The following is a 15,507-nucleotide window of genomic DNA, read 5'->3' on the forward strand; positions in this document are numbered from 1 at the left end:
AGACGTAACACCAGATTTGCAAGAAAAATAGAACAATATGTACCAAATTTCGGTGACGTTAGTCGAGAAGTTACTGGGATATGATTTTTGACCCATAAGTGGAAAGTGTCACGCCCATTGTACATTTTTTATAGCAATTTGAGAGCAGCCCATTGGTACCAACTTTTCTATTTAGTAATTCTGGCGATTTTGTGGGCCTGTTAATGGCCCGATTTGCAATACCAACCCTCTCTTTGTACCAAGTGGTAGGTTATCAAGTTTAAGGTATCTCATTTATTACTGCAGTTATCACTTGCATGGTCGACAAACAGACATCCGGAATTCAACTCGACTCATAATCCTTCGAGGGTATAAAAATAATTCAAAACGATGCCGTTGATCATGATAAAATAATAAGTTTTTAAACAAAAAAAATTTTTTTAACAAAATATTAATAAATTCATTGTTTGAAGTTGAAAAGTCCTACAAGACGAAATTCGGCATCTTAATAAACAATTCGAATAAACAACAAAATTTTCGTTGATCTTCTTAAAGTCACACAGTAGTAAAAAATACTTGTATATATACGTATTTGTCATACATACATATGTCTGAATATAAAGGCACACCAGCAGAAAATTGCGACAAAAATAAATTCTCTTTCCGGCGTTAAGAAGGTTGCGTCTCAATCAATCTTTGCACTACTCATTTACATACATACATGTATGTATTACGAGTATATATAGTTATGGAAGAACAGCTCGTAAGCACCGTTAGCAAGCGACATCATCGCCCAAGCATCCACCCACCCACTATAAGTGACCAACGAATACGAGAAAGTGTACCGATGTGCATACATACATACATTTATGTCAACATGATCTTGATGGTAAATGTGTGTGTCTGTGTGCGTGGCTGTGCAGAGAGTGATATTCGATGACACATTTTCATAAATGTGGACACTAGCCAGACAAATTTTCATCGCTCACCATATTTTGGCTGTTCGCACATGTGTAATGACTATGTATTTAAGATAGCATGTACCGCTATATACATACATATATGTATGTATATACTCGTATGTATTTTGGCGTAGGTTTGCCCGACTTAGATGTCTTTAAATATGCTTTGATGATGAATTTGAAATTATGTTTGGCGCATTTACTTGGCACACGTTTAACTACTTAAATCAAAGACAACTATTACATACATAAATATATATATATGTATATTATATATTCAAGAAAGTGACAAGTGGTTTAAAGATAAAAGTTGTATCGAAGTAACATATTCAAGTCGAAATGCAGAGTAAAGAAAGCTGCATTGATTAGCACAGTGCAATGTTCAATAGGGTGTATAGATTTTTATTAACTAAATTTTTTAGAGTTTGCCATTAAAACAGTTATGTAGATCATATTTAGGAAAACTATACCTGTAATAGTTAAATTTATTATTTTTAGGGGTTAAGGTAGCCTAAGCGATTCGAAAAACTTTGAAGTCCTAAAAGTTTCTTTCAACACTAAATTAAAAAAAAAAAAACAAGGAAGGAAAGTTCGGGTGCAACCGATTATTTTATACTCTCGCAATTTATTGAAGAAATTTTATTAAGATAACATACAAATTAACCCATAAATTCGGCATAAAGTTTAATAGAATAACTAAAATCGTCATATATAGTATATGAGGGCTGAGGTAATTCCTGAACCGATTTCATTCATTTTCACCAGCAAGGTACACTATATCCAATACTAAACGCTCACTTAATTTTGCTAAAATATCTCACATATTAACCGATATATGCGGAATAAAGCCCGCACATAATTAGGTATACGGGAGCTAGGGGAAGTTTTGATCCGATTTTAATAATTGTTAGAACAGAGACACACTGTTAGAAGAAAACAATTTCCTCTGAATTACATTAAATTATCTGAGAGATTTGCCCATGTTTTCGGTTAAAATTTACCGTTAGACGCTGAGTTCAACATGTTCAATATCTGAGGCCTTGAAAAGTTTTAGTCCGTTTTCGACAATTTTTTCACAAGTGAAGCCAGAGATGATATGCAATATTTGTGTAAAGTTTTATTCCGCTATCTTCATTGGTTCCTTACGTATATATTATAAAGTTAAGGAATTAAATGGAATTCAAAATTGGGTTGAGTTAAGGAAAGTAGTCGTGGTTATGAACCGATTTTGCCCATTTTTTATCCGTGTGGGGTGTCAAGAAAATATTATATACCGAATTTCATTAAAATCGGTCGAGTAGTTCCTAGTATGGTGTTTGGCCCATAAGTAGACGATGACTATATGATCATTTTGATATATATAACCCAATCTAACTCTTTTATGTCTAGGTGACACAAACAACCGTTATGTGAACAAGACTATTATACTCTCTTTAGCCACTTTGTTGCGAGAGTATAATAATGTTAAACTAAAAACATACTTATGTATATATACATTTTTACTAGCTTTTTACTTATGTAAATTAAGATAAAGTTTTTTATTTTATTTCAGATAGCTGGAGTTCATAGAATCACCATCGCCCTTAAAGGCTCTTGAAAAAGGTGAGTCCGAAAATTTACACAGTATTCGTACTAAAATTTTTAAACAAAATCTAAAAGAGATTAATGCAATTACCACTACCAGAATAAATTGATAAATTTAATTTAATTAAAATAATTATTTTTTCCAAAATAAAAATATTTTGGCTTTTAGAAAATCGTAATTCAGTAAATTTAATCTTAAAAAAATAAGAATTTACCATTGATATTGAAATAATAATCACATATCAATTGAACGTTTTAGGCATTCTCATAATTAACTGTATTAACCAATTGTCTACACTATTTATGAACAACAATTGCTAATTGATTAAATTAAGACTCGCCGGAAAGTTCCACAAATAATATCCATTTTAAAATGATTTTAAAATTGTTAAAGAAATTTTTTTTACAAATTTATATTATATGTATATATTTTTCGTATGATCTTTATGCAACAATTATTAGTTTTTTAACCAAGATAGAAAAGAACACAGCTATTTGGCTATTTACCGCTTTCAAATCCATCCGAAAGCGAATTTGAAATTAGTGTGAAGTTAGCTGCGGTTCCCAAATCGCTTCTACTTTGCATACTCTGATGGAAAAAAATAAAAACGACTGACCCACCCTAATGTACAATTTACATATCTGAATGTCTGTATGTATGGATTGTACTTAACAAACATACATAAATAATCAATTACAAATGAGAATATGTACATATGTAGATAATAATACATATAGGTACTCTGTATGTATTTTAATGAATGTATTTACACGTTGCCAAGAGCATTTAATTTACGCGAACAACATTAAAACGAATTTGTTCCACATTTATGCACACGAACACATAGAATTTACAAAATTACTAAGTAATTTGGTTTTTACTTATTTGACTTTTTTGTTTTTGTTTTTTTATTGTCTCTGTATAATTTACCCATTACTGGTGCCATGCAAACCAAAAATCGTGTTAATGTTGCGCCACATGCCCCACTCGTTTCGCTAAACTCTGTAACAAATTTAAAATATTTTTTTATTCTTAAAATACTTCTAAATATTTAGCACACATATTTATGTCCACCACTGTAACTAAGTTTTCTTATTAAATTAATAAATAAATCATATTTGCGCTTTCTCAGCCCAGCCTTCTAACTCTTGTCGTATTCTGCAAATAGAGCAGCACTTTTAGCGCAGACTGTACGCAATTTACATTTTCAGAGCTTTCATCGAAGTCCGCACTTGCTTCTTATCTGCAGCATCTCTTGATTGGTACAGTAGAATTCTTTGTTGATTCTCATATTTACTTTGCCCATCGATCAATTTGATGGACGCTAATTGAACATGTGATTTACAGACATTTTTTTTTGTTATTGGAAGCGAAGAAGCTTAGAAATTCGACATGCTTTTAATCTCAAATAGGCAAAAGCCTCGTTTATTGTTGTAAGTAAATCATGTTGCCCGCTGTACTTTATTGCTATTTAATTAGATTACGTTATTCACGTGGATCACGAAAAGTTTGATTATGAAAATAATGAACAATTTCAGAGGAGTCTCAATGACCTCATTATAACGTTAACAGTTTATTCTCTATTGAATAAACGTATACACTTTTAATGTATCATTCAACGAATTTTTACTGCTATTTTTGATTGTTCTCTTGGTGTTTTCCGGCAAATAAAGGGTTCTAACGCTTCTAATCGCAGCTAAATGGCTGTTGGAATTATGAAACATTTTTATATTAGAAATACTCTCCGAGGGTTGGTTTCCAAGAAGCATAACATTAGAAAGAAATCTGCAATTTTGGCTTGACTAACCTTCGACTCTCTGGATAGTAATTACACTCTCAGTATTTAATCATCAAAAAGTTTAAATAAAAAATAATTGCTTAAATTGTAATTCGTTCGTCTGACAAAAGTCAATATAATATGTCTCCGACCAGTTTTCGAATAGTTTATAGCCACATCCAAATTAATTTAATACATTAAGATTATAATTGAGAAACCAGTTTTTACATTTCGCACAGCCAACTACTCGATTAATGATCAGCTGTTATGCATTTTTGTTTTGATGTTCATACGAAGTTGGTAAGATTTGTCGTTCACAACAACAGCCCGCAGAGTTGCATTAAACTCGATTTGCATTCGATTAAAAATTAGTGTAGTAAAATAAAATTTTTCTTATGAATGGTAAATCGATCTAAATTGGTGTTTTAATCCGGTTTGGATTAATTGATCAATTAACTCCTGTGTGAAAAGGCTATTAGACTCACTTAATCTCTATATAATTAAATAACTGTTTTCATATTTTAGATGTTTTTTCGTAATAAAATTTTCTCCCAAAATAGTCCAACTTATTTATACATAGCACCAATCTCTTACCATTAGCTACAGTACAGTACAGCTCTTCAAGTTTTCAAGCAATAAATAACAAATTGAGAACAAATTTGAAAATTGTACTCATTAAGAGAACAAGAGAGAGAAATGGAATCTTTCATTCGAACGTTTTTAGTTGTATCTCATTAACATATTCGAAAAATATTAGCTTCGTGAATCTCAAATTGCCATCAGTGTTTCGAGATTCTCATAACTCTTTTCATTTCGAATTCTGTACTATTTTCTCCTAGTTAATTTTGCACCGATTTGTACAAACCTTTTGTACGTGCGTTTTCGAATAGTCGCTTCGTTGAACTCAACTTATTTAGAAATGTAAATTTTAAACCCAAACTTAATTGAATGTGCATATTTAAGGCATGTGATTGAAAATACTTGAAATTCCTCGCTATTTGAACATTGAAATACATTAGCTGATTGAAAACAAATTTGCAATATTCTTTCCGCTTTTGGTTATTTTACATTCGATTGCCAGCGAGTAAACAAAAATAGAAAGTAATTCTAAACGAGATAAAACGGTTTTATCGCACCTAAATTGCAAGCCACAACATCTGACAGAACAATGGGGAACAACAATTGAATGTTTATCAATTGAATGTTTATTGAAGATCGGGTTTTTAATAGAACATTTATTTGAATTGTACTCGATTAGAGTGTATTCAACTAACGGTAATAAAGTTTTCGAAAATATTGCACAACACATTTCGACAATGAGCAAGTACTTTTGAAGGTACTATTAATAATTTTCAATTCAACAAAATAACGGCCATTTTCATTTAGTTTTTGTATATTAATAAATATATTTTCAAGTAATATAACACTATACGGCAAAATCAAATTTGTATCTGGGTTTTAGACCAAACTATTTTTTTCCAAGAGATTATGTCATAAGTAAACAAGTAAGGAAGGGTGACCGAACATTTTATACTCTCTCAATTTATTTATTTAATATTATATAATAGACAATTTGACCCACATATTCGTCATATATATGGTATAAAGTCTATTGAAAGTTGGAAACCCATAGGTTAGAAGCACCCAGGCCCTCATGTTCGATATGTGTTGATTTAAAACCCTATGGTCCGATTTCGGTTTTTTTAGAAAGGGGCTGCCACACTATAAAGGTAGTATTTGTGCAAAGTTCTGCACCGATATCTTCACTAGTGCTTACTTTATATATTGTAAAGTAAACGATTCAGATCAACTTCAAAGTTCTGTTATATAGGAAGTAGGCGTGGTTGTGAACCGATTTGGCCTATTTTCACAACATATCATTGGGATGCAAGATTACAAACCAAATTTCATTGATATTGGTCGAGTAGTTTCGGAGACCTATAGTATAGAGTAGTTTGAGTTTTTCACCCATAAGTGGGCGAGCCACACCCACTTAAAATTTTGTATACCAATTTGGGTGGAGCCCTTCTGTACCTTGTTTATAATGAAATTTAAGATTTCTAGTGTTTTCCCTTACTGAATTAAAGCATTTTTAGTCCTTTTCAACATAACCTTTGTATGGGAGGTGGGCGCGGTTATAATCTGATATCCTCCCTTTTTGGACTATATAAGGAAATGCCTGAAAAAAACGACTCCTGAAAATTTCGTTGATATAGCTTTAGTAGTTTACGAGATATGCACAAAAAACTTAGTAGGTGGCGGGACCATGCCCACTTTCCCAAAAAAATTGCATTCAAATTTGCCCCTTCCTAGAACAATTCTTTGTACCAAATTTTATTTCCATAGCTTTATTTATGGCACTTGATGTGTTTTCGGTTTTCGCCATTTTGCTCATCTCCGATTTTGCTCCGTCCGATTTTGCTCACCTTCGAAAGCAACCTTCCTATGGTGCCAAGAAACAAGTGTTCCAAGTTTCATCAAGATATCTTAATTTTTACTCAAGTCTGACGGACGGACAGACAGTCATCCGGATTTGAACTCCACTCTTCACCCTAATCACTTTGGTATATATAACCCTATATCTAACTCGTTTAGTTTTTGGTGTTACAAACAACCGTTATGTGAACAAAACTATAATACTCTCTTTAGCAACTTTGTTGCGAGAGTATAAAAAATGTATTCTCCGATTTTCGAAGTTAGTCTCTGAAATGGAAATATTCGGATTCGAAGTTCGAAACAGGACTTAAAAAAAAATTATTATTTAACGACTATAGTTAGAAAATAATACAAAATATGGATATAATCTACATTTTCCTCTTAATTCAATGGTGTATATAATTTTTCTGTGAAGCTTATATGACAGATGATATGAAGGGTCAAAGTTTGATCTTCGAAAAAACATAACTCAAGTTTCTATCGAAAAGTACTGGACGAACAAGTTTTTTACACTTTTATATATTTTTAATACCTTGGTTTTGATTTCATTTAAGAGTTGGTATAGTATTTACACCTATTCCCTGACACCCCTAAGTAACTTGCACGTAAGTTTGCAAATTTCAAATTAAATACCCAACTGCACCACATTTAGTTAACTTGTGGCTTAGTTAAGCCCACTTAAATTTCAATTTGGCTTTTTATGAATAGCGAATATATTTCATTTACCACAATAGTCGCGGATATGGATAGTAGTATGCTGCGTTTTTTTGCTGTTCATTAACGATATGCGGTTTTTCATATTATTGCGTACAAATATGATGAATTAACTCATACAACAATAAAGTGCATGACACTTTGCCAGACATAACGAGTGTTTGTGTGTGCTGCCTTTCCCATCGTAAACATATATTGTAGTTGAGAGCAATGTTCAAGTGGTTCTATTGTTTATGTTGTGAGTTTTGTTGCTGCTGAGCACAAAAACAAAGAAAAAAATAAAAAAATAAAAATAAAAACTTCTATGCAACAGTAAAAATAATCACCTTTTAGATAATAAGCCGGTCACGTACAGTGATACACAGATATATGTGTGCGTTTTAGGTGTTAGGGTGGGTCTTAATTTTTGATTTTTGGTTGTATTTTCTAAAAAAATCAAATTTTTACTTGATATGCATACAAGAACATAATTTTGTCTCATTTTTTCTAGCTTAATATATTTAATAATTTCCCAAACAATTAAGTCCCACCCTAATGCATATAGCTGCAATTTTAAATAAGTACGTATGCATGCACATATGTATGTATATTTATAGATTTGAGTCTGCGTCTGTGCCTGTCACCGTCTCTGTGCAATAAAAAGCAAACATTCAACTTTTTTTTTGCTGATTTTTAATTAAACAAGAAGATAAAGAGAAAGAATAATCAATTTGCTAAAAATACATATATATATTATATATGTATATATTTAACTGCTTGTAGTAAATGCATTCTTAGCACTTCAAGTTTGTCTTTTTGGTGTCGCTGCCGGTCACAAGCGATTATACTTAAACGAGTACATACATACATCCGATATATATGCATATATTTAATTGTCTTTAAATAAACGAAATGATAAATTTTTTTACAAGTCCGGCAACTTAAACTAGCTGTCATTATCGGCGAGCTTTCGTAGAAGTCATTCATTACAAATCTATTTACGACAAAATTAATGCTTTAACTGCAGCGTGCTGTATTGCAACTGTATATTATATGCATCTCTAATCACTTGTAATTACGGGTGTGTGTATATTTCTTCCATTTATACCCAAATTATATTTTGTGAATCGAGAAAAAACTGAGCTGATTTGCACTTTGCTTAGCCAACTGGCTTACTGGTTTTAATATATTTGATAAAACTGTGTTCAATTATGTTATTAAAGACATTGGATATATGAAAATTGATTTATTAAATTCAGATAACCTCAATTTTTGTTGACTTGATCAGACACGTTCTGAAGTGAGTGGCAATTTAGTGCATGTTAGTATAATATTTTTTCAATACTAAAACAAACTTTTTCAATACACTAACTACAAAAAAATTAAAAAAGTTAATATTCTAGACGTGTTTAAATGCTGAAAATAGGAATTCGAAAGTTTAAAAAAATATATTTTATAACCGACAACAGGTACTGTGTTCAAAGTCAATCTCAATATCTAAATCGTTTACAAAAAACTGGAATTCTCAACTTCAAATGAAATTGTCAAGACGTCATTAATTGCTAATTTGAGTTTATTTTACTGCCAAATTTGAAAAAATAAATGGGATATGGTGGGCAATACAAAGCAATCATTATCTCAAAGTGGGGTTAAACCCCCACGTAGGCAGTATTTGCGTCAAATTAAATAAAGTTTGTGGTAAGACTTGTATCAAAAAACCCACTTATGGGGTTTTTACTCAAAATGTCAACAAAATTGGTAATTCTATGGAACTATTTATAATTATTAAATAATGATGAAATAATGCAAGAGGAAGCCGCGGAAGAGGACGACCTCCACTCCGGTGGAAAGACCAAGTGCAAAGTGACCTGGCTTCACTTGGTGTTTCCAGTTGGCGCCAAAAAGCAAAAAGGAGGAATGAGTGGCGCGCTCTGGTGGATTCGGCTATAATCGCTTAAAGCGGTTCCTACGCCAAATATATATATAATGCAACGACTTTATTTCATTAAAACCAATTCAAATTTGACTCACAATATTGAATAATTTGAAATATTTGTTATAAAATTTGAAATATTTGTTTTAAAAAAATTTAAAAACAATTTTTCAATTAAAAAATATTAATCAAAATTCCTTTAGTTTGAGAATTTTTTTGCTCTTAAAGGTGTGTTCAAAAAATAACGAGAATTTTCGTTTTTTGAAAAAAAAAAAAAAATTTATTCGTCTATATTAATAACAAATCGAAATAGTTCCCATTCTATATTTATGAGCCTCTTCCAATCGTCGAAACACTGCTCAAACTCGATTTTTGTGATAGCCAACAGGCAGTTCTTTTCGAATGCTTGTAAAACGAGGGCACTTTAAGGTTCTCTTTATTTCTGGAAATAGAAAAAGTCTGGCGAATATGGAGGCTGGGGCATCGTCACCTTACCAACCTTAGCGTTGGCTACAGACAGAGTAAGCAATGAATATAACTAACACACACGGACACAGCTCGGTTGCTAAGGGCAATCTGACAGGTACCGACTATCTGGTCCCATTCTACAACTGGGAAAGAGAGTTCACGGTAAACATGGAAAAGGATGGTTGGCGCAAGGGCACCGCAACTACACGCAACACCTTAAATATCTATACGGATGGCTCTAAAATGGATGATGGAGTAGGTTCAGGGATATACTGTCCGGAATTAGGCATAAAACAACCGTTCAAATTGCCGAACCACTGCAGTATATTTCAAGCAGAGGTCTTTGCTATTGGGAAGGTAGCAGAGCTAGCCTCCAACGCACAAGCCCAATACTCTAAAACTAACATCTACGTAGACAGCCAAGCAGCAATCAAGGCAGTAACTTCGTGTCGAATATCGGCTAAAAGTGTCTTGGGCAGCAGGGCAGTGGTGGAGAGGGCCGCCAGGAATATGAGGCTGTCACATGGAAACATGATCAACATCGGTAAACCCATGCACATTCTGTACGACGACATATACAGGTGCATGGCAAGAAAACTCTTATCTCGCTGGTAGGATCTACCGGGGTGTAAAACTGCAAAGCGGTAGATAAAAATATACAAGGTTCCTGCTGGAGCTCGATAGAAAGGGCTGTAGGACCATGGTTGGCATTCTTACCGGTCACAGCCTAGTAGCGGTACATGCCTATAAGATGGGGCTCTCAGATCGGGAAGAATGCAGAAAATGTCAAGAGCGGGGCACCAAGGAAACAGTGGAGTATCTCTTGTGCGTTAGGTACTTAGTGGCCCCACAATACGATAAGTTGATGAGATATCGTTAGTGAAGGCTCATAAACTATTAAAATTCACGTCAGTCGTAGGCATCCTGAACGATGACTACTATTCGGAGAACACTCCATTGAAGGCACTCCATTCTGGTTTCGCAAAGGACCATAACTGGTCTGTGCGTGACAGGCCTACCAGAACAATCTAACCTAACTACAAAATTCCAAACATTTTAAGCAAATATCTTGGTTTTAGCAAGCTGTTCATGTCTCAAATATTAAAAAGGCGGCGATTTGTAGAATTCACGGTTCACCTCGTAGCACTGTTTTATCTATAATTGTTTTCGTTTTTATTTTTGGGGATACTTCTATAGTAAAAACCTAAAATACTCCGAGTGAATTGAGTTTTTATGCCATTACCAATTTTTTTTTAAATATCATTTGATAAATAAAAAAATACAAAATTTAATGAAAAAAAAAATAATTTAATCGATCTCTTTTAGTATTCGCTCATTAATGCAACTCTGTATCATGCATATATTATGTACAACGTTGCGTATGCGTAATCAAATGAGTTTTTGGCGTTAAGTATACGCCGACGCAATGGTCATGCATAGCATACCTTCGTCCCAGGGATGGTGTTGAACGCGGCGAGGCTTGCCATTGCGTTTCCGGTGTTTCTTCTCCTCCTTTCTCTCCTCCATTATGCGATTGGATACGATAAATTATTTGACGTCACTTTCGGGTCACTTTGATGAAATACGGCATACATACATCCGCGCACAAACACAGTGCCAACAAAAAAGTTGTTTTTTTTTGTTTTTTGTTTTTGCGTTTCGTTAATTTTATAAAAATTATTTACACGTGGTGAGTGCACTTGTATTTGCTGCTGTTAAGCAAGGTGTGTTGCACTGTGTACTTATATTTATATAAATATATTTAAATTACATATGTGTTTGTTTGTATATATGTGTGTGTGTGTGAGTATTGATTATGTATTTATGCAAGCTCGTCGTTCGTTGCTTTGTGATTTGCGAATAAATTTATTTTCACACACTTATATATATATACATGTACATATGTTTGTGTGTGTGAATTTGGCGTTGAATTCTAATTTTCCATACACGCTGTATTCGCGAAATGCGCGCTCATTTGCAGTTCTCCACTGGGCAACTTTTTGTTTTTTGCTTTTTTCGTTGCGCTTTTCGTCGCTGCCTTAGCCGGCGCACCACCCCAAAATCGCGTTATTTTTGTCAAATTTCAAATATGTCTATATGTACATATAGATGTATATATGACTTTGTCGTTCACACACTTTCTTGCACAGTATTTTTACTTTTGAAATTTCTTGTTGTTGCTACTTTCTGAATTTTTAATTTCATTTGAGCACATTATTTTTTTTTTGTTTTCGAATTTTATTTATTTTTTTCACAAGTTATTTTTAATGCGATGATTTAAATATTCATTTCGTTGGTTTTTCATTTGGCACTGGGCATTGGTTACTTGTTGTTGTTGTTGCTTATATGTATGCTACTGCTAGCATTGAACACAAAAAACTGTAAAAATATTTATGTTGAAAAAATATTTAGAAATAAATATAATTTATTTATTTTAATTATTTTTTTATATTTTAATAAATAAATTGTTAAGCATGGTTACTTTATTTAATAATTTTTGTTATTAATATTATATTTTTATTATTTTTTAATAGTTGACACTTTTATTTTATCATTTATATTCAATTTTTGATTAATAAATTTTTTAATTTTTAATTCATTTATATTTTTATAGTTTTACATATTTTTTTATAAAAAAAATTCAATTAAATATTATTTTTAAATAAATAAATTATTCAGTGTAAATACGTTTATTAATTATATTTTATTTAAAAAGTTTTAGTAATATTGATTTGAAGTTTTTTTTATAATTATTTTTTAATATTTATTTAAATTTTAGTTTTATATTTCTTTTTTATAGGTTTTTTTGTATTTTTACCGTTTTTATTATAATTCTTTATAAAAAAATAATTAAATATTATTTTTATATAAATAAAAAATTCATAGTAGACACTTTAGTTAATTATTTTTTGTTGTTAACGTTTTAGTAATATTGATTTAATGTTTTCAATTATTTTATTTTTTTTATAATTTATATAGTTAAAGTTTCTTTCATATTTTTTATATAATTAAAATTAAATAATATTCTGAAAAGAATAAATTATTAAGCTTATTGACTTTATTTATAATAAACACTTTATGTTAATTTATTTTTATAATAAATTATATTTATTTTTTATAGTTTCTTTATAATTTTTATACAGAAAAAAATAATAATACGAATTTAAATATTATTTAAAATAATTTATTTTTAAGTTAATAAAATTTTCAGAGTAGTCGCTTTTATTATTTAAGTTAATTATTTTTATTATTTAAAAAGTTTTATTATTCTATTTATGCCTTCATTAATTTTTTTTTTTCTATTTTGTAATTAATGTTTAATAAATTTTTAGTTTCTTTAGTATTTTTATATTAAAAAAATTAAATATCATTTAAACAAAAAATAAATTATTAAGTATAGGATGATATTACTTTTTATTTTCATTTGTATTTTTCACTTTTTATATTTTTTATTTGTTTATACATATTTTTTGTAATAATTTTTTATGTGTTTCAAATATTTTATTTATATATTTATTTAATTTTCTTATTATTTTTTATTGTATTTTATTTTTTTATTTTTATCATTTTATTAATTTTTTATTTTTATTTATTTTTATTTCATTTATTTTTATTTTATTTATTGTTTTTTTTTTAATTTTTCTTTTTATTATATTTTGAACAAAATTCAATCAACACGCGCACTTAGTTCACTGCTTTAGCTCACACTCGGCGTCTAAACGCCAACTAATTGGCTGCTGGATGCTTTTAGTTAAACAAAGCTATGCGACAGCAGCTTCAATCAAACACTCATATTAACTGGAGCCGGACAGCTTGCGCTCACAACGCCAGTTGTTATTGTTATTGTCGTTCACTAGAGCGCTATCACAACGCCCGGCATTGTCGTTTTCCGCTACGCTTTATTATTTTATCTCGAAATTGTGCCGGCGCATAGCTACTATTACTCACTGCCTTTTGCTCTCTAATCGAATTCGTCGAGCTTTGTTTGGTTTTGAAACGCGTCGCTAGTTCACACGCACTTTAAGCGATCCTAGCGTTGCCATATCAATTCATTTATTTTTACTTGCTAAATAAATATGTACCTACATTCAGTATGGTTGGTCACTGCACAAATTGTTTCGAAATCAAATTTTTAGATATTTTTTTTTCTATTTCTTTATTACTCAAACGGAGCGTTGCGTTCATTCCAATGTGCGTCCGTTCGTCGTTCGTTACGTTATGAATCTGCTGACTGATCCACCAAAGATCGCTAGCTGCAGTTGCGACAACGATCAACGAGCGGCGGCGACATTCATTGGATCTCCACGATTTGTCGTTTTTTCCATTTCGCTTTCAACGAATGGCACTGGGCAGCGCTCTGGGGCTGGTTGGTCGGCTAGGATGGCCGCTTTTATATGATATTGTTTATGGTTTCTTTTATTTTAATATTTTGTTTTTGTTTTTGTTTAAAATTTTTTTTTTATAATTTTCTTTTTTGATATTTTTTTTTTAATTTTTTATGATTTTTTTTTTAATTTTTTTTATGATTTTTTTTTTTATTTTTAGTTTTAAAAATTGTTGTTTTTCGTCAAATTTGTTCCTTCAACACGCTGTTTCTCTTTTAGCTGTCACCGACGCGTCACCACTAATGTGGTCACGATTTAATTGAGTGTACGTACCTTGAAGAGCACGCCCGCACACATTCACTTACATACATACTTATATATATATAATTCTGAAGACACACCGCAGCATAGACTATTTCACTCTGGTATTTCGAATTTTTCCATCGAAGAAAAAATAAACCGAGCGTTAGTCGTGTAACATGTATTTTATGCATCCACTGTGCTCTCCCTTGCTGCCCTGTAGGAAATTCTTCGCAAATATACGCATTTAAGTACACAATTGTGGGCACTGCTAAGAAACGCACTTGAGCAAAGTGTCTGCAGCACTTGCAATGTGCAATGTGTACTCAGTCGCGGTGTTGAAAGAACTGCGCGAAGAATTGTCGCGACACTGCGTAATCACAGTGACCGTTAATTAAACGCACTCCGTGCATTTCGTGCTTTATTTATAAATGATTGACGGGGAAAAAAACCGTGCAATTTATAATTAAACGGTTCGGTGATGCAGTGCGCTGACCGCAACACACCTCTGTGCATTCACAAAAGTTCACCACATACTGAGTTGGTCCAAGCAAAATGCAGTCTTATCAGCGACTATTTATATGCATATATAAATACATATATACTGTGGCATGCATCTGTCAGTGTGTGTATGTTTATATATAAAAGTGTTTGTATTTTCATTTGCCATGTACGACAGTTTTGCCGGCAGGAACACAAGGAACATTTGCATTGCCAGCAGCATCAACAGCAACAGCAATAACAATAACAACAACTGTTGAGCAGCTAAAAATTACTTTGACTCTTTACACTTGTTGTGCACAAACTGTTGCCAAATTTTAAGTAATTTATATATATATATATATATATATATATATATATATTTGTATGTACATATGTATTTAAGTGTATATATAAAATTAGACACTTTTGCGTCGGAGCAAACGTCGCAGAACAAATTTTAAATGATAAAATAACACTTTGAGAATATGAAACTAATGTCGACTATACGAGCATATGATTAGATTAGTGATGTGAGGAAGTATGGGTAACGAATACCCATAAAAAGA

General features: G+C 31.6%; 1 protein-coding gene across 1 annotated transcript in view; it reads right to left on the reverse strand.

Moving 5' to 3' along the window:
- Positions 1-12,212, reverse strand: part of LOC105210426 (uncharacterized) — a 47,260-nt gene extending 35,048 nt beyond the window's left edge. The window contains exon 1 of the mRNA XM_011181378.3: positions 11,279-12,212. Within this exon, the coding sequence (XP_011179680.2) occupies positions 11,279-11,360 (82 nt within the window). The 5' untranslated portion in view covers positions 11,361-12,212. The remainder of the gene's footprint in view (positions 1-11,278) is intronic.
- Between the last annotated feature and the right edge of the window lie 3,295 nt (positions 12,213-15,507).

This window comes from Zeugodacus cucurbitae, chromosome 4 (genome assembly GCF_028554725.1).
Source record: "Zeugodacus cucurbitae isolate PBARC_wt_2022May chromosome 4, idZeuCucr1.2, whole genome shotgun sequence".
Taxonomy (NCBI): Eukaryota; Metazoa; Arthropoda; class Insecta; order Diptera; family Tephritidae; genus Zeugodacus; species Zeugodacus cucurbitae.